This window comes from Tigriopus californicus, chromosome 8 (genome assembly GCF_007210705.1).
Source record: "Tigriopus californicus strain San Diego chromosome 8, Tcal_SD_v2.1, whole genome shotgun sequence".
NCBI classification, from domain to species: Eukaryota; Metazoa; Arthropoda; class Copepoda; order Harpacticoida; family Harpacticidae; genus Tigriopus; species Tigriopus californicus.
The window spans coordinates 5141763-5163765 of record NC_081447.1 but is presented as its reverse complement, the minus strand read 5'-3'; the positions used below and the strand labels follow the sequence as shown (position 1 = coordinate 5163765).

The window sequence follows — 22003 nt, the reverse complement described above, 5'->3', positions numbered from 1 at the left end:
CACACCTAAAACATGCCTAAAACTGTTACAGATTCATTTGTTACAAACAACAGGCTCTTGGATCTTGAAGGCCACGCCCGTCAGAGGTCACTTTTCATCCTCGTACTCTTCTACTACAGGGCCCTATTTTAACCCAAGGCAGGCAGTCTCTTTTACAGATAAACGCAACGCGTACAAATCCGAAATGTTGATTCTAGGCCCTAGCATCCCCATCCATATTCCAGTGGTTCTTGCTCTTTAGTACGCGGCTCGTCGCACGTAAGTACTGTACAACTTGGCAGCTCTGAGGTCGGATACTAACGCTAACGACAAAGTAGATAGATACCCAGGGAATGACGTCAACAACCGTCTATCCAAGCACGACTCGAGGCCCACGTCCCCGGTGCACCCAGGACCAGCCAGCCAGCCACACGCTCACTCTCGACTCTCTTAGGGCAGAAGGCCTGGCCAGCTTGAAAAAAAGGGAGGCCTAAGAGAACCAGAGGCTTGACGAGCATTGAGCACTGAATGAACAGCTAGTGTACAATCAAGGGTGACCAGGCGCCCAACTCGAAAAAGACAATCAGACCAAGTGAGAGTGGAAGAAAAACACACTAGACAAAAAGATGGACATAATACAGATTAATCTATTTGCAGTGGGTTGTATAGCCTCCCTTGCTGTGGGGAAAGAGCTAATGTAGAGGGAGTGCTTTTTTTTTAAATACAAACTTTAAATATCCATCATTACTAATAAATAGACCCTTAGATTCAAGTTTCGTTCAATGTTTGTGGCATTTCAAATGAGTTTTTTGAAATATACAAGCTAAATAGTTAGAGCTTGTCCCAGCCCAAGCTCGAAAACATAACAAATAACCGATGAAATAAAACTAGTAAGAACTTGAATAACCTAGGATTTTTATCCTAGAACTGGTCACTCCTATCGAACCTCAAATTCGCTGGAGGGAAGGAGGCAACATGCGGATGTTGATGGCACGAACGAAGAGCGCTTTCTCAATTTTGTTCAACTCGAACGGACGCTCCTAGCCATGGAGTACTAGCTGAGAACGCGCCTCTGATGGAAATCGCTTGAGCGAACGTGCCGGTCTACCCTCGCACCTTGAACCAATGCTCTTTCCTGCTAGACCGTCACACAGTTGAGCTTGAGCCGATCGACTTGAGAGCCCGGGTGTACGAGGATTCCTGAGGCAGAGCGAGGGCTTGCGGAGAGAACAGGCCTGGCTACATTCGACATACACACATCAAATGGACGTCCAGGAAGACAGCCAATCTTCGCTCGCCAAGGGCACACTTGCTATAGTACTATTTTTCCAGGTCTGTCGTACTGCCTCCAATGAGAGGGTGGCCAGATCGGAAGTGTGTGCCTAGCAATGGGCTAGTCAAATAGATATTGAGTGCCAGATTCAATGTACAATTGACGACCAATAACTAACCTCATCAGAAGTGGGATCAGTGAATGAGACGATTGACGGGCCACCGACGTCAGTTTAGTGCGATTTTGTGAGGCCCCACCTCTCAGTGAGCGGAATCAAGCGCGATTGGGCGAGAGCTCCCTCCTTGCTCGAGTTCAATCGTGAGAGAAGTCTCAGTGGGCCCATCAGGCAGCTTCAATCATGGCTGTTTATGATCCCTAGGACTATTTTGCAACACACGCAGCACAACTTTCGTTCATTCGGGGCATCTCAATCCTAACCCAGGAAGTCCGGAAGACTCGCCTCCATTCTATCGTCATCGGTAAGTCCATACGAAATTGTCTTTCCCACCTTGAGAAGGTAAATGTGGATATGTCTGTCTGTCTGTCTGTCTGAGTTCTTGTGCGTGTGCCTGAATTGTTCAGCATGCCTAACCAGTTGGACGACGAACCCGAACGAAAAGGCTGTCTTTCTCTTACTCTTTAGTCTTACTCTGGCCCATAAGTGTCAGTGCCTCCTACTAACATTAGCCTTCTACTAAAAGGATACAGATGTGGGCATATACAGGGAGTGAACCGAATCTATAATCTCTAGTGTTTGTCCACAATTGTCACATGTCGACCATTTGGGGGGGTGTATACCGGAGGGCTCCTCCCGGTTCATTAGTCGAGTGAGGGAGTGGATCGCGTTGATCGCCAGATTTCCAGATTTCCAGATTTTCTCGTTCATTTTACAGATGTTCTGGTCCGGAAAGGGTGGACGACTGGCAGTGGACTAGTAGGCTATGCTTCACAACGGGTTTCTGGCCGCCAATAGCCGATCCTCGCAGAGAAACCATGATCCCGGGCAGCATCTGGCCCCACCCCATCCCATGGCCCCCGCTTTGGGCGGCCCAGCGGGTTACCATACGCCTCATCGGCCAATAATGGATGGGTCTTTTGAAAGCAGTGTTGTTGTTGGTGGGGGTGGGGGTGGTGTTAGTAGTAATGGTGGTGGTGGTGGTGGGGGTGGTGGCGGCCACTGTGCCACTCCCAACTCTCCGGATCTCATGACCAATATCATGGCATTGAATAACCTGCCTTGCCCGCAGTGCCAGCGGGTGCCATCCTTCAATTCTTTGGCCCGACTCGTGCAAGAAGCGTGCGGTCATTTCAAGTGTCGACAGTGTCTTCTGCGCGAAGAATCCGGGTGTGTGCAGTGCAAAAAGCAAGACTATATTCGCGCCCAATCCCGGGCTCGAAGCCATGGCTCGCCCATGGCCATCAAGACGCCCAGCCTGATGCCCAACAGTCAGACCCCGCACAACAACTTCGTGTCCCCCCGACCACTGTCGGTGTCCAATCAGAGCTTTACCTACCCTCACCGACAGCACATGCAGCTTCACCAACTGCAACTGCGACATCAACAACACCAACAACAACAACAACAACAACAACATCACGAACAACAACAACAACACCAGCATTTGCAACATCAACAACAGTTTCAACACCAGCCACATCAGCACCAGCAGCAGCAACAGCAACAAATGCAGCGACAGCAACAGCCAGAGCATCCGCCACCTCAAGTACTACCTCACAGATTTCCTGGCCCCGATGCCAACCCTTTGGCCCGGGTTCATGCCATGGTACCTCCGTTTCCACGTGGACAGTCCCACCACGCTCTCTATCCAGAAGTCAAAATTGAACGTGAAGAGGCGGCCCTACCTCTATCAACTACCTCAACCACTCATCCCGGCCATTCCCTCAAGAATATCCATCCCCCTTTTGGAGAGCATGCTACTCGAATTCATGGTTCCGGATTTGACGAACCCGCCTCTCCCATGAGTAATCATCGCCATGAATTGGAGCCCCTTATCAGGATGTGCGACGATCCCAACCATAGCAATAATAGTAGTAGTAGTAATCAACTGTACAGTCGAGCTCCGTCTCCGATAATCGAGGGCATTGAAATGGAAAGAGAGGATGCGGATTCGGCCACGTCCATCATGACTCCGACCTCCTTGCAAGACTTGGCCGATTTTAGACTGACAATCATCCGGGTCGGACAATGGGTTAGATTGTCTCAATTTGAGTCGCTCGATTCGGAATTGGACTGGCTTCAACAGCAATACCGAAGTCGAATCCATGATACGTTGTACAACGAGGAGGACAACTGCTTGGTGGTGGAGCGTGGGAAGGAGGTGAGCCAAGGTTTCCTGGACAAAGTGGGCGGTGCATCCGAGTTATCAAATGAAGAAGAGCAGACTGACGAGCTGGAACTAAACTTAGAAGTGAGCTCATTGGCCCGGGAAATTCACGAAAAGGTCATGCAAAGAGCCAGGGAGCTTCCCAGCGAAGATCTAGTCAACTTCGGCGTTCAAGACGAGGGCTTGGTCCTCAGGGGTAACGCCTCAATTTTGGGCGAAGACGAGATCAAGCAGGAAGTCGATGGCCCTGAAGAGCATGCCTTCCCACAGAGCATGATAGTAACCAATGAACCAGTGAGAAAACGTGGCAAACGAAAGAGGAACTCCATTGACCACGAGAACTATGCGCACATTGTCAAAAAGAACCATTTGGACCCTCCAGAATACCTTTGCTCAATATGTAACCGTCAATTTAAAAATCGGCTCAATATTCGATATCACATTGCCTGCGCAGATAAGTCTGCCGGGCATGCTTGCAAAGAGTGTGATCGAATCTTCAAGTCATCCTCACATCTTACCTATCACATGAGAACTGCCCATGGTGGAGAGAAACCTTACAAATGTCGGTTTTGCGAGAAAGCCTTTGCTCAATCAGTTAAATTAAAGCGCCACGAGCGTACCCACACGGGAGAGCGACCTTTCAAATGTGAGATCTGCCAGCACACATTCACCACCAAATACAATCTCAAGGAGCATGAGAACATTCACAAATCTGAGAAACCTTACACTTGTTCGGTATGCAAGGCCGGTTTTGCTGACCGAAACAATCTCAGACGTCACGAATCGACTCATGACTCTCATGGCCAAGGGAAACACCATTCATCCAAGGCCAGTAATGCGGCTCTTTGTAAAGCCCGTGCTTCTAAGGCCCTGATGGATAAAATGACGAGTGAGCACGAGAAACTCATTACCGTACATCATAATGATATCAAGCAACATTTGATCCAACAAACTAGCCGAATTATGGCCCAAAACTTCTCCCTAATGAAGGAAAGCCTCCATGCGGAAAGCTTGTCTCAGAATCGATGCCAACCTGCTTCCAACCCTGAAGATGGTTCACACAAGACTAACGAAGGTGAGAACAATAACCACGTCAAGGAAGATATTTCATCGGAAGCAAAGGTAAGTTTGCCAGGCACTCCATCTCACACTGCCACGTCGGGAATGGAAACCTTTGAGAAGAGCCCGAATACCAACGAAAATTACTATGTTGCGAGCCCGGCCAAATCCTCAGCCCATCCGGGACTTTCGCCGGAGCCTTTTGTGGATGAAGGTCAGCTGGAAGCGGCCAATCTTCGAACCGACCAGGCCGACATGAGCAATTTCAGCAGCTCGTCTTTGAACACTTCACAGAGTGATTACATGTTGGATTCCCCGCCCATTTACCCCAGTTATACCTCATCCGTGAATCCTGCGGAACATGTTCGAGTGAGTGCTTGTGTGGAAATCAAAGATTTATTGAGAAGAGTCAAGGGGGATGAGATATATCGAGTGGTTGATACCCTCACAAGCAAAGAACGCCGTGCTCTAATTGCCATTTTAAAGGAGGATAAGAATGCCAAAACGGGTCGACCTCGGCCTCACTTTGTTTCCAAAGCGGTTAACTTTGATGCCTTCAGCGATATTTCAACGGGGTCGAAGAAGGATTTCCTTCGGCGATATCAACGACAGGTTCTGGGTGAATGTGGAAGTAGTACAGCCTCTTCGGCCAGCTTCCCATTTCCGACCGCGGCTAATTCCATATCTGCTCTGGAGAGGCAAACTATTATGACTGACATAATGCTGGATGTTGAGGAAGCGTCTCAGGGTCAAAATCAAGCAACGCATTATCCCGAGCATGTCTATCCCAGTCCGAAGCTGGGCCCTAATCATCGGGCCGTGGGTTTGAACTCATTCGATAACATCATGAAAGGGATTCACGAGGTCATTGCCAAGCAAGTCGAGGATGATGGCGAACCACCCAGCCAAGCCAATGATCACCAGAAGAGATCACGGGTCTCCGTACGAACGGAGCAGGGCTACCTTAGTAAGAAACCTTTTTTGGTGGATGAAGATGAAGAAGAATCATGCAGAATCTAGTCCCCGTTTTGGAACAGCCGAGATTAACTGTTCAAATGTTATGAATAGCTTCAATTCAATATTATTTCCAAGGTCTGCTAGCCTTTTGTTTTGCGTTAGATGCATGAGCTTAGAAGATGATTTACGTACGTCTCACATGTGGCTTCTAAAAGAGGATGTTCAAAGATTGAGACTGAAAATGAACTACCTGATGGCTTACTGCAATATGGCCGACCTTGTGCTTCATCGATCCATACATAGTTCGAAGAGAATTTACCTTCTACTTCTCTGTGATTCTGAAAAAGACTCCTCTATCAAAAAATATCTAGCGACTATTCAATGAAAACAGATTGTGAAGTACCCCTGGACCTCAATATATCGTTTCCAAAAAAATATGGATCACTGGTGGCCAACGAGAATTTGAAAATTTTTGTGACTAAGAAAGAAACCCCTATTTTCTCTCAAGAAATTTATGTCCTACAATCCATTTTTGGGCTCCCATTCAATCACCATACACTGACACCTTGTTTCAACCAATGATCGTGTCAGAAAAGTGCAATGTGTTTTTAGAAGAGTTCCCCGAAGAACATGAACTCCTTCTGCTACAATCCTGATTATATGTTCACCATCTACGAATTCAGGAGCCCAATATGCATACTCTAGCTTAGTTAGGGAGCAATAAATATTCTGTTTGTTCGATCAAATGTGTTCTCTTTAGTAACCTCAAGTCCAAATTTGAACCAAATGATTGGTATGAATTTTGATGACAATCTTGCTCCGAGTTCAAATATCCCTCTAGTAGTATTGTTTATCAATTAATGACGACATGGGCCTTGAGCAGACGAGATGACATTTTAACGCAATTTGTTTTCATCGGTACCCAAACAAGAACAATTCAAGTTGCAAACATCGTTAATACTATACTACTTATGTAACGACGTTACTCAAACAAGCGATATGTGACTTGAGATTGTTTAAGAAGCAATGAGACTGCTCGTGAGTAAGCAGATTCTCAAATAGAGTGCCATTATTTGTTGCAGTTTTACAATTTACGCGTATGCAGCTCGTTCATTCCAATTTAGTTGCATGAATGGGAGTTTCAGTCGATCATGGTCCATTTCAAAATAAAGGAAATCTTGGACGAAGGAAAATACCGGCCCCATTAAAATTTCAATCTTTTAAGTGTAAATTCCCATGTCACGCAACCTGAATTCCTATCAGGCAACCAAACTGACTTTAATTTTCTTGGTAGCTAACAGTTTTAATCGTAAGGACGTATATTCAAGCATGATATATTTATCAGATATGTATCAATTCAGACGAAGGCGATTTGTATAATTACCCCCAGCCTTTGTTCGCGTCTTGAATTGGTGGTGGCCCGAGTGGTGATGGAAGCCGACTGGGAACAAAAGTATTATTATAGGATGGGGAGACTGAAAACCGCAGTCGGCTTTTTAGATTAATTGCCGATTGGTTCGGGTTCTATCAGTTGTTAACGACCAAGGCATCTCCATAGCCACACAAGGGTTAGTAGGGCACGTCGAGCGTGGAATATTTTTTCCCGTTTTGTAACAATTCAAAGTTGGCTAAGATATAGATTATCGATGGGCAAGTTCAGCAGGGTCTTCTGTACAAATGGGGATCAATTAGATAATCACTCGAGGTTGCGATTAGAGCTACCAGTTTACATTTTTAATGGCGTAGGACATAACTGGTAGAATGTTCGAAACCCGTTATTTAGCCTTATAGTTAAACCTGGTTTGTCTTCGGTCAAAGAGGGGTTGCTTTTAGATTAATCTTAACCATTCCCGTTAAGATGGGGTAGGAGCAGTAGGAGCGGTAGGAGGCTACTTACACATTCCACATTTTCTGGCAACTTTTGTTTTGATCCCATCATTAGTTGCTTGATTTCAGGAGATCCAATTTGGTTCAGTTATTTATGTATAAAAATACATCAAAAATAATATAGTAATACTTGGTCAAAAGCAATTTCCTAGCAACGCAATGAGAGTCGATCACTATCTTTATGAAGCATATCATCACTTTAAATATCACTAACGATATTATAGTCGGCCTAGATTACGTTACAGATTTTACATGTCTCAAGGTAAAAATTTCTTGAAGAACGAGCTGACGAACCCCAGGTTGTCGTCTTCCTCCGACTCTACATCTTCTTCCAAAGGTACCGATGGCTCCGTATCTGAAGAAGGCTGGGGTGGGTTGATCACATTGGGTGCTCCTCCAGGACTAAGGGGCAAGGTGGTCACATTTCGAGCGGGTATCCTACGACCTCTCTGGATGCGAACTTGGCGTGGTCTTTCGTCCTCGGCTGCGAGATTATCTTGTCGATCGATGGCTGGTTGCACCTGATCAACTTTTAATTCCTCATCATTCGTCTCTCCATCATCAACATCAGTCTCGATATCCTCTGCCAACATTTCTACGTCCTCTGACGAATCAATGTCCCCAATGTCGATATTGGAACTAAGCTCGGCCGTCTCCATATCATCGGATTGAACTTCCTCCACATTTATTTCGTCTTCAGTTTTCGATTCCACAAAAGGGACCGCTGAAGTTTCCTCAATGGAAACTAAATCCTCTGGAACCTCTTCCTCTTTAATATTTGAGGGCGCCAAGGAAGTTGGGACGACTTCCAAGATGGCGGAAGGTTCCGAAGGTTCTTCATTAAAAGGTTCCTCATCGACAGGTTCCACGGACAGTTCAACGACAGGCTCTTCCTCCTCCTCTTCTATAGGAGAGACTTCCTCTTCTTCCAATAAAACCTCTTGATCAATCACCTCAGGCATGGAAGGGACGTTTTCTACCTCCAAGGAGGCGAATCGGGGTTCGATCCCACCAGCCAATTCCGAAACAATTTCTTGTTCGAGGACAGCGGGGGTTTCTAATTCAACAAGAGGAGGTACGGTAGAAACTTTGGGATCGAGATTAACCAAGGCCAATTGCTCTTCGTCAACTTGCAAATTTCCTTCCGAGGCCAACAGAAAGTTGTTCATTTCCTCGAAGGGGTCATCGAGGGGCGGATTGTCATCCTGGAGAATGAATTCGTCGTCAGCAGAGAGGAATCCGAGGACAGTTTCTTGTGCTTGATTTCCAAAAGAGCGTATTTGATGAACCAATTGAGGCGTTATCGGGGTCACGGCGGGAACACATAAGGCCAAAATATAAATCAATGGATTCATGGTGTCCCGTTTGGCTGATTAAACGGACAAAGAAAGAAGTCAAGTCGGCTTATTAAGCGATTGAACTATTCGAAATTTGGTACAAGAAGGGAAAAATTTAGCGAGTACCGAAGGATTACTCGGAGCATGATTCATTAAGACGAAGGAATCATGAAATGACCTTCTTCATGGTATGTTTGTTTGCTTGGATCGAATTGAAACAATGCACTACTGACATTCGGATGATCCCCTGAATTTGTCATGTAAGCATGTGAATCATATGTATTACAACAAGGGTTGGCCTAAAACATCCTTTAAAAACAATGCAAAACATCCAGAGGTAGACACAAATGCATCGATCTGTACTCGCTTCAATGGGCTTCGTAGGCATCATGTGCAGTCTAGGAATTTAAGGCGCATTGCTTCGTCCAAGACTAACCAACACCGCCGATTCAAGGTCACCAACCGACTCGGCCAAGTTCAAGAGGCAACATTTCCTTCCTTCTCTATCGAGCTTCCAAAAACCAACTCAGCTGTCAACCATATAACGATGGCAACACCAAGCTTTGCTCGTGCAACAATTCAGGACTAGAAACCCAATCTAAGAAAACACTTCAGTAAATGGCAACGATTGAATCTAAAAACTGTGTGTACATGTGCCAGAAAGTATGGAGGAGGGCATCAGTTATTCGCGGAACACGTGCTACAACCAATATGGATTGGAACACACCATGGTGTTTTGTACCCTTCATGTGATCCTTCTTCTGTGCCAACATCTCCCATTCCGAGAACATCGTCTACTCTTACACTATATTATGGTGTGGATGGCATTGCTGAGCCTGCCCAAAGGCCCCTTGTTGGACATATGGTTGACTATCATGCTGGCTATGGATTTCTTGCCCATGGTTTTGTCACTCATCTATGCATGGTGGACGGGATGGTTTTCCTTGCAAGGTCAATGGATCCCATCGGACGCGTTGTTGAAAATCTGTTCGTTATTGGAGACGTATTGCCCAATCTACAAGATTCATTACATGACGATCCAATCGCATCAAGAGAATCTTGGGATTTTGGTCTTCACGGTTTTTGCGGTGGCAAGTGTTGTGGCCAGTGGGCGGGAATATCTATTGGGACAGTTGTACTATTGCCGATACAATCTACCTCCACTGGTTTGAGGGCTTTGTGTGACACAGACGATTTCTAGAGGCATTACGACGAATAAAGCTGATGTTCAAAAGAATCTTTTAAGAGGCTTTATTTTTTTTTGCGCGATTTTTTTGGCATTTTGAAATACTTTTTTGACTTTTTTTTCTGATATTTACACTCAACAGAGAAGTTATAATAAGATAGATTGCTGAACATTTCTCATTGAAAAATACATTTGGTTTCATTCTTAATAATAGTGATAGAGTCGAGCTTTGACTAAAACTACTTCCTCTTTCCGGAGAAGAGCTTCACCTTTTTGTGTTTTTTTTTTGACTGAGTTTAAACTTGGCATTATTGGGGGTAAGAGGAGTATATGCAAATAATCATCGAAATGATTTGACGAGGGTAATCATAATATCACACGATTTCATAATTAGACACACATTCTTGTAATGAAGTAAATGAAGAAGAGAGATCCATTCGCTGATTCCGAGAAGAAAAGCACGATAGCTGGAGAGACATACTGGGATCGATCAATGTATGAATGAAAAAAAAATCGCTTCTTAAAGGTTAAGAATATAGAGGTATGACAATAGATAATGGCTAACTATACATCCTCGAACAATATTCTTTACTTCTTTTTGTCTTTCCCAGTTTTTTTGCTCTTCCGAGAACTTGCACCCAATCTGAGTTTGCTCAATGGGAGTGTGATACTTGGACAGTCATATCGCGGGTCTCTGGGACTTTTAGTCCGGCTTTCACGCTCTTCATCTCTGTTGTTATTGTTGTCGTCATCGTCATCGCTGTCTTCTTCACTACTACTAACTGCCCAAGTGAAATAGCTGACTGAATACGAGAACCGGGGACAATCTTCATCGTCATTTTGTCCGTGTTCTGCATTGGAATGGGGGTTGGCAGCCAATTTGGAGGTTTTGGGATTTCTCCGTCGACGACGTTGAATTTTGGATCCTGGCGAGACTGACGATCCCGTAGTTTTAGACGACGAAGATGACGAGGAAGAGGGTTTGGGAGCACAAAATCGGGCTGGTCTCGGAAGAACCACTTGAATTGGTTTCTCTTCCTCAGACTTCGATGCTTCTGAGGTCAATGAGGGAGTATCGAGATTAGTCGATGTCTTTTGTATTGATGTTTTTGTTGATTCTTGTTTTTGGTCTAGACTAATATTAATGCTCAAGTCGACTAGCTCACTGTCACCTTTTTCCGTCGAACAGTCCGGACCCGTGGGAAAAACGAGCACTAGGATTCTGATGGTTCTCCTTCTCACGGAGCGCCGTTTTGTGGCCATTATTGGCATTAGCACGCACATTCAATGACGAAACCTTCTTACGGCGACCTTTCGACCGCTTTTGAGGGATGACGACGCCGGATTGGTTGTCATTGGTATTCTCAACCACTTGCTCTAAGGCGCCATGAATATTGCTGCTGTTGTTGTTGTTGCTAGTATTGTTGTTGTTGTTGGCGTTGTTATTGTTGTGCTCGTCTTGAGAAGTGCGATTGCTGTTGTCTAATCCTGCCGTGAGTCGTTCCTTGGCACTGACCGATTCTGAGGGTGGGGAGGTCGTGGGAGTTGCCGTTTTGGGCACTGAATTGGTAACATTAGTGAGATGGCATGTGTTGTGGTCAAGCTGGTTGGTCACATCCGTCAAGTCTTTTTTAGCTGCAAGAGAATGAGAGCATTCATGAGCAGTATATCCCACCATGATAGATGTAACAGCGGAGCCCAGCTTTGTCCAGGGATAGTCTACGTATTTGAAATTAGTGATGTATTTCGATCCGGAAGGTCAGCTTTTTAGCTTAAAGGACCTCGGTTAGGGCTCCCATCACAAGCTAAAGAGAGCACCATATCAAAATAAAACTCCTCAAATGAGTGGCAAAACGCGACCCTGCCGTTCTAGGTCTCGGAACCAGGGCTGCTTTAAAACTCGTTCCTGATCTTGGGTGTTCATTTCTCTACCGTTTATCATTGAAGTGGGAGTCCTACCAGAGAGCTGAATTTCCGGATCGAAACACCCATCACTTGAAATTGTTTAGCCATTTCCGTTTCAAAATGAATCAGATTACAAGAACATGGAAACACAATGTGGAACAGGGAGAAAAACTTCTGATCATTGTCAGGACAATTGGAAAAGCTTAATTCATGCTGGTTTTAGAGTGGTCGGACATCTTGGACAGTTTAAGGGGCAGAAATTCCTGGACAATTAAAAAATTCTATAATTCAGACTCGTTCGATCCTTTTTTGTAGAATTTGTTTTGCAACTGTTTTTTTCTGATTGCAAAAAGGAATGTAAATCCTAGCAACACTAAATGAAAATTTAGGCTCCACCCAATATTTCCTCCCTCCCGACATCTCAATTTAAAGATCCTAGCCTTTTATTGCGGGTCTTTTGCAAAATCTTCAGATGACTTCGTCCAACGTTCATTTCTCTCTTTTTTCAAGTTTCAAGTAACCGGAAAAAACATAAATACTACTTATTTGATGAAAATGATACGATGCTTCAACAAAAATTAGACAGTTTTCAGCCGTTCAAGTCGAAAGCCTCCACTTTCACAGTGAAATCGAAACTAGCCTTAGTAAGTCTAGAGTAGTAATATCATTTTCCAACCATCAAGCCACATTTTCAACAATCAAGTTTACCTTGATTTTTCCTCGACTTCCATTGCTTCCCGTGGCTTTTGACCGGGGAGCTAGTCCGATTGACATTGCTGACTTTCTTATTATTTTGCGCCAACAGAGATCTATCGTTTCCATCATGGACAACTTGGTTCGAGCCCGGTGTTCGATTTCTCCAATTCGGGTCTTGATCTGCCCGTCCTGAGATCGTTTTCCCAGCATGGAACGAACCCCGTGCCGAAGCTGGTACTTGTGGGTGAGGTAAAGGAGGACAATCACCGACTGATGCCGATAGTGGCGATGACAACAAGGTCGTACCAGCCGGGGGAGCATGAGCAGCGACTGCAACAGCGGTGACTGCCGCAACGGCTTGGTTCGGGCATCGCCAGTTGAGATCAAGATCGGCTCGGTCGGGTCCATCCTTGGGATTGGCGCCTCGACCTTGGCCCCAGAACGTGGGCTTCTTGCCCGAGGATGCGCCTGAGGATCTAGAGCCGAGTTTCGAGGATGATTTGCTGCTCACCCGTGACAAGGAGGACTTGATGGAGCCCACTTCACTGGAGGCTGGCGATATGGACATGGCCGAATTGGGGCTACCCGAGGGATGACTCACCATGATGTCAGAGTCCTGCAAGTAGAAAGAACTCTCATTAAGTCCAATCCCGCAGGGCTCAAGTGATATCAATCCCTGAGTGGATACACATATGATTCGGGAACAGGAGAAGAAACCGGCCAAAAAACACAAACAGAGAAATACACTGTTGCCTTTACTATGTATTTTTGGAAAGTTACTCGGGCACTATTTTCAACAACCAGAACAAATCATCTCATCATCATCTTTCTTTTGATTTCTTTGTAGACCCTACACGCACCGTATCTGATGAGCAAGGATTCTCCGGCGATGTCACCGACGACATCAGGCTACTTCGTCCACCATGAGACGACACACTACTGGCAGTGTCACTATCCTCTTTGGGTGCATGAGAACCCCTTGTTGGAATCGCAGAGGTCTTGGTGACTTTTGCGGTCCCTATGCTCTTCGCGGATGACGGAGAAGGGCCTCGGGAACTTGCTCGACCATTGCGCTGGCCAAGCTCTTCACCACTGACCACATGGTTGACGGCGGGGATTTGACCTTTGGTGGAATTTAGGCTGGCAGGTTGGCCAGCCAGGGGTTTCTTGGGAGGATCAGGCAGTTGCTTAGGTTCGACATTGTGCGACTCCGTGACTGGTAGACGACTGGGCAGGGTGGGATCGGCGTTCTCTGCATCCGGGATATTGCGGAACTTCCGTTGGAGCCATTCACGGAACTTGACATCTTCACTCGACACATCGACAATCTGACTGAGAATGCTGAAAGAGGGCAAAGGCCAATTTGAGAGAAGCCAATGCCTCGTGTGTTGCGCACGTGGAATTTTTCATACACTCACACACACACACACATCATGCACTGATCAACACGAGGAGAGCATGGCCGTTTCGCTTACCTTTTTCCATTGAGGTTAGGGTTGGGATGTTTGGTGAGGTTAATTAGGTCAGCGTAGCCTTTCTCAAATGCCTGTTTCACGGTAACGTAGCCATATGAGCTTCGTCCCACATCCATTTCCGGGTTCAACGGGTCTAGGATGCAAATGACGCTGCCCCCTTCATTCACATTGCTCTTGGGGATCCACCTTCCACCATCTGTTACTTGAATGGCCGTGTTCACGTGGTTGAAGAGTTTGCCGAAGAGCTCGAGGAATTCGATGAGCAACACGCCCAAATTGGCATTAGAGGCGTGGGCAGCGTTTCTCCTCGGATGCATTTGAAGGAAGCTCACAATCAACAGAATGAGAGCATAAGAGGAAAGCCCACCAGTGAACACCTGCCGAGAGAGGACGAGGAAAGGTCAGGTACTGAACGCATTCCTTGGACAAATCAGATCTCACCTCATTAAGGTCTCGCTGGTGAAGGAATTGTTTGAGGAGATAAGCCAGCTTTGCTAAAGGCGGATATTTCCTCTTGAAGAACTTCATAAGTTCGGCGGTCCGGATGCCACATGCCATATTGAAGCTGATGTCCACCTTGATCTTACTCTCTTTATCGGTAAGTTTGACCACAGGTACCTAAGACAACGTAGGGACAATTGAAACTCGGCTGATTTGCATCTGATCACAATAAGGAAAAACTTACGGCGGCTTTATCAAGTATTTTGATCATTTCCGGCTCTGCGATGTTATTGGCTATGAGGAGCTGCTCAATGGTCCGAAAGGGTATCACCTCCCACTTTCCAAACAAGACGAGATCAATATCACTGAAATTTAAAAAAAACCAACAAGAGTTCATTACAATTTCAATTCCGTCTCATCGTCTCGAGCCGTCAAAACATTGCATTCTCCAATTCTGTACTGGTGATCTTTCAAGTTTAAATTGCCAGTGTGGTGGCATTTATTCACGATCAATTTAGTCCTCATCATCTCGTCCAACTTCATCCTTTTCAACAACCAAAGTTACATTCCTCCCTAGAGGCTTCATTGCCATCTATGAAACATCAATCCTTCATCCGCCGAATGTTTGATTTCAGCCCAGTCATTATTATCGTCATCAGGATTATCCACTAGCTCGTACAGACTAAAATAGAACAAAGATTGCTTGCAGCTACTCGATTCCTGACGATCAGGCCAGTTTTGACAATCAACCAGTGTCTTCTCCAGTTCAAATCTTCCAAGTCAACGATCGGCAATCCCATCGAGTGAGTACCTCTTCAACCAGTCTCGATAAACACGTTGTCATCCATTGGTTGAACCTGCTGAGAGGCACAACATAACCACAGAGGAGACAAAGTAGCTCCCTCTGTTGTGTTGGTTGGAACGTCATCCATCCGGGTCGGCCTCTGTTAAGCTCCGGGCGAAGCTGAATCTATTCATCCATGGGGGTACTTGGTGGGCGCAACTTTTTCACACCACCGTTGATTCAGCTGAAACTGGCTTGCGTTGTACACTCGCACACTATAGATCCCGGTTGATGAGTTGAACCGGCGACTTTTTTATAACTACGCAATAACGATGCTCAAGGAATGCGATCGATGGTTGGGAACTTTTACGCTAAAAAGTACATTTTTCGAATATTCATAGGTACTATCTACACTTGGGAAAATATTCATTGATTTACACATCATTAATTGTTGGTTGAAAACTGTCGCGAAATACGTAAAATCTCGAAGAAGAACAATATATGTCGCCGGATCTTTCACGTCTTCTGCACTCTACGACGCAGTTTCAAGCACGCCAGGAAACCAGGTTTTAACCGCAAAAGAATGCTGATGAAATTTCAAGCTAAAATTTATCAGAACAAATGAAGATTGAATTTGACCAATTCCGAGTTTCAACAACCGTTCAGCTATGAAACGCAATAAACGCCAAAAAAGTTTCCATGAACAATTGCACCATAGTGAGGCAATGCCTGAAACACCGTTAGTCCAATGGCAAGTAATACAACCCATCATGTATCTCAAAGGCTTTCCAATATATAGATTATTTTGTGCTTTTGGCTGTTTCAACTTCGGAATTGATCTGAACAACAATCCACGTTTGAGAAATTGGTCTCGCCTAGCATTCAAATAAAACGTTTCCACCGTGCAAAAACACAAGCACTGCCGGTCAGGACGTACCTCTGTGCTTTACGCTATTATCTTCTTCCTTAATGTTTGGATCCACCAGACAACAACAAACTCCGATGAACAACTCCATATCAAGGCAGTATTTTCCTAACTAAAGTAAGTACATATGAATAAGTAATGATGATGCCACATTCTTTCGTGAGTGACGAATCATCCGAAATAGTAACAAGATAGTATGTTTGAAGGTAAAATGTGTCCGGGTCTGACAACTGAATGCTCGAGCTCGGAGATGCATTAAATTGACAAGATTAAAAAAAAAAAGCATCTCGAAACCATAACCATCCATTTTGGTATTGGTTCGGAGTAGGGTGTGGATTTTTTTTGGTAAGCCTCTCGGCTAGATAGGCCGGGTTTTAAACTGACGTCTTCTGTTGGGAACACAAAGACAGTGCACAAATGGTTTTTCAAGTTATCATGATAATGATCGCCCCAGCAAACCCATGGCGCCATGGAAAGAATGTCGGGCTGACTCGGCCACACCCGGCCTATTCGACTAGCTGAACAGGATTTTCAAGGTCGTGCACTGACACCAATGGTATTCCAGCATGGCAGCCATCGCATCGCGCCTCTTCATCCAGTGGACGCACATCTCCGATCGCACGAACTCGCTGGCGTCTACTCCATATCCTATTCTTTGTGGCCGCTCTCTACGTGAATGTGTGTATACTTCAGATCGCACAGTACAAACTGAAACTGTTCTGCGCTTAGTTGCTCCATCTATCAAAGCACTAGGCGACTGGTGAAGTGCGAAGTGCGCATAAGGCAAACGGGCATCTCTGATCTTCAAATCTATTCTGCCTTACTAGTTAGGACAACCATATTTGAACCTTGTCCACTGAATACGGGAGAGCTTGGGTTAGCTCGTCTCAATCAGATGGCGGAAAAAAAACCGAAATAGTCTATGCACCGTTTTTCCGGCAGACTAAAAATTAGGGGGTTAGGAGTTATGTAATCTTGGTCAAAGTTGCCTGAAGCTTCATCAAATAAAAGGAAAAGAGATCCTGCACTCAAATTTTCGAATTTGAACGTGCATTTGCTCTACAGATACTCACTTTATGCGTAGTTGCTTAAAGCAACGAACAACACGAGTCTCTCGAGAAAAATAGGTTTTCGTAACAAAACTGCAAGCAAGGCAGCAAAAGTTTGGCCGCCATTCAATCTTGGATGTACTGTTAACTTGTCGAAAACGTCCGGGTTGTCTTAACATTGAAAATTGCAGAAAAAGTGATGTTCGGGTTAGTAAAAGTGATTCCAACTCCAGTGCTTTGGACCAAGGAATGCCGGAAAAAAATTGAGGTTGGGAAAGTTGTTGAAGAAGACCTCGACGGAAGGTCAAATTGCTAATGAGTACAAAACAGGCCGCTGCCTTGAAGCATGTAGTAAATAAGGCTGTACAATTCTCTGGGTTTGTATGGGTGCGCGTGTCTTTCTCACTCTATTTCCTTCCTACAAGACCCTTGCTCTTTTCATTCTCAACTTCTTGATCCGCTGCCAAAGCCGAAGCCTAGGCTTGATGCTCTCCGAAGGAGAAAAATACTTCTGATACAACGAATCTACCGATTTCGCCTGGCCAAAGTGGCCATTTGCCAGATGATTCTTAGGTCCAAAAGAGGATCAGACCGGATGGCGAATGCAATGAAGATATTGGCACGCCTTCTTTGCCCCGTGATGAGAATCACGGGCATGTGTGAGATTAATCATTTACATTCTAGGATGATGTAGAAAGTGGCTTAATGTAAAAAACGTCGGCCACGACCCCGATGTTCAAGACAAAAACGATGTCTGAGTGGCTTTGGCCGCCCAACGAGACAAGAACACAAAACTCACTTTCGCAATGTACCAATGTTTTCCAATCGAACGAAACAAACATACTCATCATGGGCTCTATGCCGTACTAAGACAGGGTCAGCGGCCCAGACCTGGCTAGACTCATTTCCATACGGTCATGCCTGTAAAGGCTAACCGATCCTCAAACTCATCATACCCGATTGGCCAGGCAAAAGGTACGTTTTAAGACCTTTGAAATTGGGTCAAGTAGTTATGTTTAAGTGATAATGCAATGTTAGGTGGGCACTAATGACGTGACGCTCGAGCTTCATTAAATAAACTCAGTGGATGCTGTCTCGTAAACTCTCTGCAAATGAGACAGTCCACGTGTCAAGGCCACGCGCAAGGTGACCGACAGTCCATGATGCCCCAATGAAGGCCTACCTGGTGGGCAAATAGAGCCCGGATTTGAAAGAGCCCAAGACGTCTACGCGGGCTTCCCGCCATTCAGTTTGAATGACGCGACGAATCCGTGAGATCACTTCCATTCGAACTTGATGTTCTTGCGGGGTTGGGGTCATCCATTGAAAAAAGTCCTCGATTTCTTCATGTAACCTACAATACGAAAAGGCCACCCCCATCAATCTCGGACCTGGGTCTTCGTTCTGGCTCACGCCCCGTGTGACTTACCCCACCACACCCGAAGAATACACACGTCGTGCGGGATTCCACACGGGACCGGGCGGGCCCGCCGACACGGGCTCCGGCAGGGCGTGTGAGGGCGGGGAGCCATGGGCCGAGCTTTCGCGTTTCCGCTTCGTCCGGTTGTATAAATGCTCGGGGGGGCCAGCCCGGGCCAAATGGAGTTTAGCAGCCGGATGTCCACCCGAGCTGGGCCCACTGCGACTCGAATCGATGGCAATAAAATCCGGGGCGGGTGAACCGCTCAAGGGCCGAGGCGGAATGGCGGTGGACGACATGCCGCCAACGGCCTGGCGAAGGAGATGGATGTCCCGCCCTGTCCAGGTGATGGGCAGATCAACAAGGGCCGGGGACTAGCTGTGTCCAGGCCACGTGGAGACCCACTGAAAGTGGACCGAGAAATACCACGCGGTCCAACGGGTAGAGTCACGTCACGCCCAGCCACACCCGGACGGCAGGCTCTCAAACACTCAGAAACTGGAGGAGGCGGTGTCAATCGCCACGATCTAAGTTCCCACGAGGCACCTCAGTCAGAGACACAAGTTGTCAGTCCGGGGGCAGTTCAGGGAATCACGTTGATCAATCGCCATTACTACTACGACAAATCTCGAGGTCGAGAACGTTTCACTCAGAAGAGGTGTACTGTCTCACTCGTTCGCTCGATTAGAACTGCCCAGTGTTCAGCCAGGATTCAAGTCCTGACCCAGCGGGCCGAGCCCACTAGGGCTGGCTCACGCCTGACGTGAGTGCCAACACCAGCCCAGCTCGGCCCGGCCCGACAGCCGGGCTGAATGTAAGGCAGGCCCAAATATGAACGACCAGCCGGCCGGGAATCGAGGCGTACGCCTGATAATGTATCTCTTTAGCAGGCTCTGGGCCAGACCTTGACTGGGGACGGAGCATGCCGTGATTCAGTTTGGGTGCGTTTATAGCTATGTGGCACCAGCCTCCATAGCCCAAACAGCCTATTGATGAAGGCTGGCCAGATGGAGATGGGAGGAAGTTCGACCATATTCCAGAACGTGGGGACGTTTAATATATAAAAATGGGCCAGAACGATAGTCGAAGAAGGGCACGATGGAGGGAAGCATAGGTTAGGCTGTAATACGAAATCAATTCTCAAGACCCTCAAACGCAGTCATCATCTTTTCATCTGCTTTGACTACTGAATACGGCAAATCATAAACAATGGAACATTGAGCAGGTAATCTAGGTTGCGTTGTCCAAGTACTAAAGTTACGTGGGTTTCAAAGGTTTCAAAGCATTAATATCAGCTGACGGCTGTATTTTCTGGCCAACTCTGAAAAAGCTCTGCGCTTTTCCGCTGTTGATGGCGTGAAATCAGGGTCACTGGATTCATCTGCATTCAAATATGTCGCGTTATAAAAGGCAGATAACTTCAAACCTATAATAACCGAATCATACCCTTTAACATAATCCCATCCCAAAATCTAGATCACCCAGCCGTTATTAACATGATAAGCAAAAACTACAACAAAAATAAATATCTTTCTTAGCTTATCCATCATCTGAATGACACACAATGCCTCAATTTTAGAGACACTGAAGAAATCGAACCTCTAATTCGGTGATTCTTGGTGGAGCAGGTTGCCCACAACTCCGTGGTCTCTGCTCGAGCCCACCCTCCTGTCCTTGTGGGGCACGCCCACGGTATCCGGCCTGGCCTGGCGTTCCTCCATTGACTCGGCTATCACCATGAACTCGGAGGTGGCCGCCCAATTGATCCAAGTCTTGGAGAAGACCGTCTCCTCAGGTGAAAACACGCCAGACCCGAATAAAGACACGGAGTAAAAATCGGAGGCGGCAGCCTCAGCCCAATCCTGAAGTGCTAGAAATCCGGACTATCAACGGTCTCCTCACCGAATCGGCCAGAGCCACTCGGAGCCACTCTTCGAAATAGAATAATGTATTAAGAAATGTAGACCACTCTAATTTTCGTTTGAAGTGGTTGATTTCAAAAAAGTTATATCTATGGAGCTGACCGGAAGCAGGCCGGAAATTCGAAGCTTATTTAAGTAAATCAGACCTTATCTTCTGAGGAATATTGTGCAAATTGGCCAAGTTGAACTATTCGACACAATCTTCTGATACTGCGAAGCGCGTCATTGCTAGCCTGTGGATGAAATGAATGCTTTAGGAGATACAGAAATTTCGCTTCCGTTCCCAATCTGAAAGTCCATGGCCAAAACCTAGATGTTGGTATCAATATAGTCCGTTTGTTATTGATAAGTGATAACATATTTGTTCCAGATCAAAATGAACTGACGGCGGCCTTGAATTTCCTGGAGCAAGCGGCGGTCAACAATTTGGTGAGTTTGGACATTGAATTCATGCATTCATGCATCTGAATAGATGGATGGATGGATGAAGTCAGGAGGAAAGATGTCTTTTCATGATCTGTACCGCTCAATTCTTCAATTCTTGATCAATTCATTGGGCTCATCCAGTGAGCAGGGATCTAAGTTTGGCCGTGATCCATATGGGTCGTCTCTCTCTGCCTTTGTTTCTAGCCGGAATTGCTGAAGACGCTGTCGGACATCTTGGTACATGGCGGGAATTCGGCCGTGGCTCGGCGACAAGCCGGCCTCCAACTCAAGAATCGGCTCACTTCCAATGATGACACGGTACGTGGACAGGTCCAGGAGCGATGGCTGGCCATGCCCCTCGATATCCGCACCTACGTCAAGCACAACATCCTGGGCGCCTTGGGCTCCGAAGGCTACCGCCCATCGGCCGCCGCCCAATGCGTGCAGTACGTGGCCGTAATGGAGTTGCCGCTCAACCATTGGCCCGAGTTGCTCCAAGTGCTCGTGACCAATGTGACCGATCCCTCGAGTACGGAGATGCGAAAAGAGGCCACGCTGGAAGCCATCGGGTACATTTGCCAAGATATCGAGCAACGATGTCTGGAAGAGAAATCCAACGAGATCCTCACGGCCATCGTGTTCGGAATGAAACGCGAAGAACCCAGTAATCACGTTCGATTGGCCGCCACCAACGCCCTCCTCAACTCGCTCGAATTCACGCGCGGCAATTTCGAGAAAGAGGTAAGTCTCTTCGAACCGTAAACTGCAAATTGCCTCTGACCTTTGGGGCTTGAATTTCATGGGCCTCGTCTTCTTTCATTTGGCTTTAGACCGAGCGCCATTTTATCATGCAAGTGGTGTGTGAGGCCACGCAAGCCACCGATATTCAAGTCAAGGTGGCGGCCTTGCAGTGTCTGGTCAAGATCATGTCCTTGTA

General features: G+C 46.3%; 3 protein-coding genes across 3 annotated transcripts in view; 2 read left to right on the top strand and 1 right to left on the bottom strand.

Moving 5' to 3' along the window:
• Window positions 1-1340: 1340 nt before the first annotated feature.
• Window positions 1341-6359, top strand: LOC131885099 (uncharacterized). Its single transcript, XM_059233038.1, has 2 exons — window positions 1341-1731; window positions 2146-6359. The coding sequence occupies exon 2, from the start codon at window positions 2194-2196 to the stop codon at window positions 5674-5676; it is 3483 nt and encodes a 1160-aa protein (XP_059089021.1). The 5' UTR covers window positions 1341-1731; window positions 2146-2193; the 3' UTR covers window positions 5677-6359.
• A 1301-nt stretch (window positions 6360-7660) lies between these two features.
• LOC131885100 (terminal nucleotidyltransferase 4B-like) lies at window positions 7661-19409 on the bottom strand. Its single transcript, XM_059233039.1, has 8 exons — window positions 18728-19409; window positions 18482-18652; window positions 14785-14905; window positions 14541-14717; window positions 14100-14476; window positions 13485-13965; window positions 12637-13240; window positions 7661-11658 (listed from the first exon to the last, which is right to left on the bottom strand). The coding sequence occupies exons 1-8, from the start codon at window positions 19015-19017 to the stop codon at window positions 11192-11194; spliced, it is 2688 nt and encodes an 895-aa protein (XP_059089022.1). The 5' UTR covers window positions 19018-19409; the 3' UTR covers window positions 7661-11191.
• Window positions 19410-19809: 400 nt separating this feature from the next.
• The window catches only part of LOC131884808 (importin subunit beta-like), a 2404-nt gene continuing 210 nt past the window's right edge, over window positions 19810-22003 (top strand). Inside the window, exons 1-5 of the mRNA XM_059232691.1 lie at window positions 19810-19943; window positions 20298-20513; window positions 21011-21069; window positions 21271-21807; window positions 21897-22000. Coding sequence (XP_059088674.1) covers window positions 20456-20513; window positions 21011-21069; window positions 21271-21807; window positions 21897-22000 — 758 coding nt within the window. The 5' untranslated portion in view covers window positions 19810-19943; window positions 20298-20455. The remainder of the gene's footprint in view (window positions 19944-20297; window positions 20514-21010; window positions 21070-21270; window positions 21808-21896; window positions 22001-22003) is intronic.

Excerpts from the sequence above, each read along its gene's own strand:
- LOC131885100 (XM_059233039.1), bottom strand. The coding sequence starts at position 19,017 with ATGTCGTCCACCGCCATTCCGCCTCGGCCCTTGAGCGGTTCACCCGCC. Across the intron at positions 18,653-18,727 it reads TATTCTTCGGGTGTGGTGGG|GTTACATGAAGAAATCGAGG; the intron begins GTAAGTCACACG and ends TTCGTATTGTAG. Across the intron at positions 13,966-14,099 it reads CCTAACCTCAATGGAAAAAG|CATTCTCAGTCAGATTGTCG; the intron begins GTAAGCGAAACG and ends GCCCTCTTTCAG.
- LOC131885099 (XM_059233038.1), top strand. The coding sequence starts at position 2,194 with ATGCTTCACAACGGGTTTCTGGCCGCCAATAGCCGATCCTCGCAGAGA.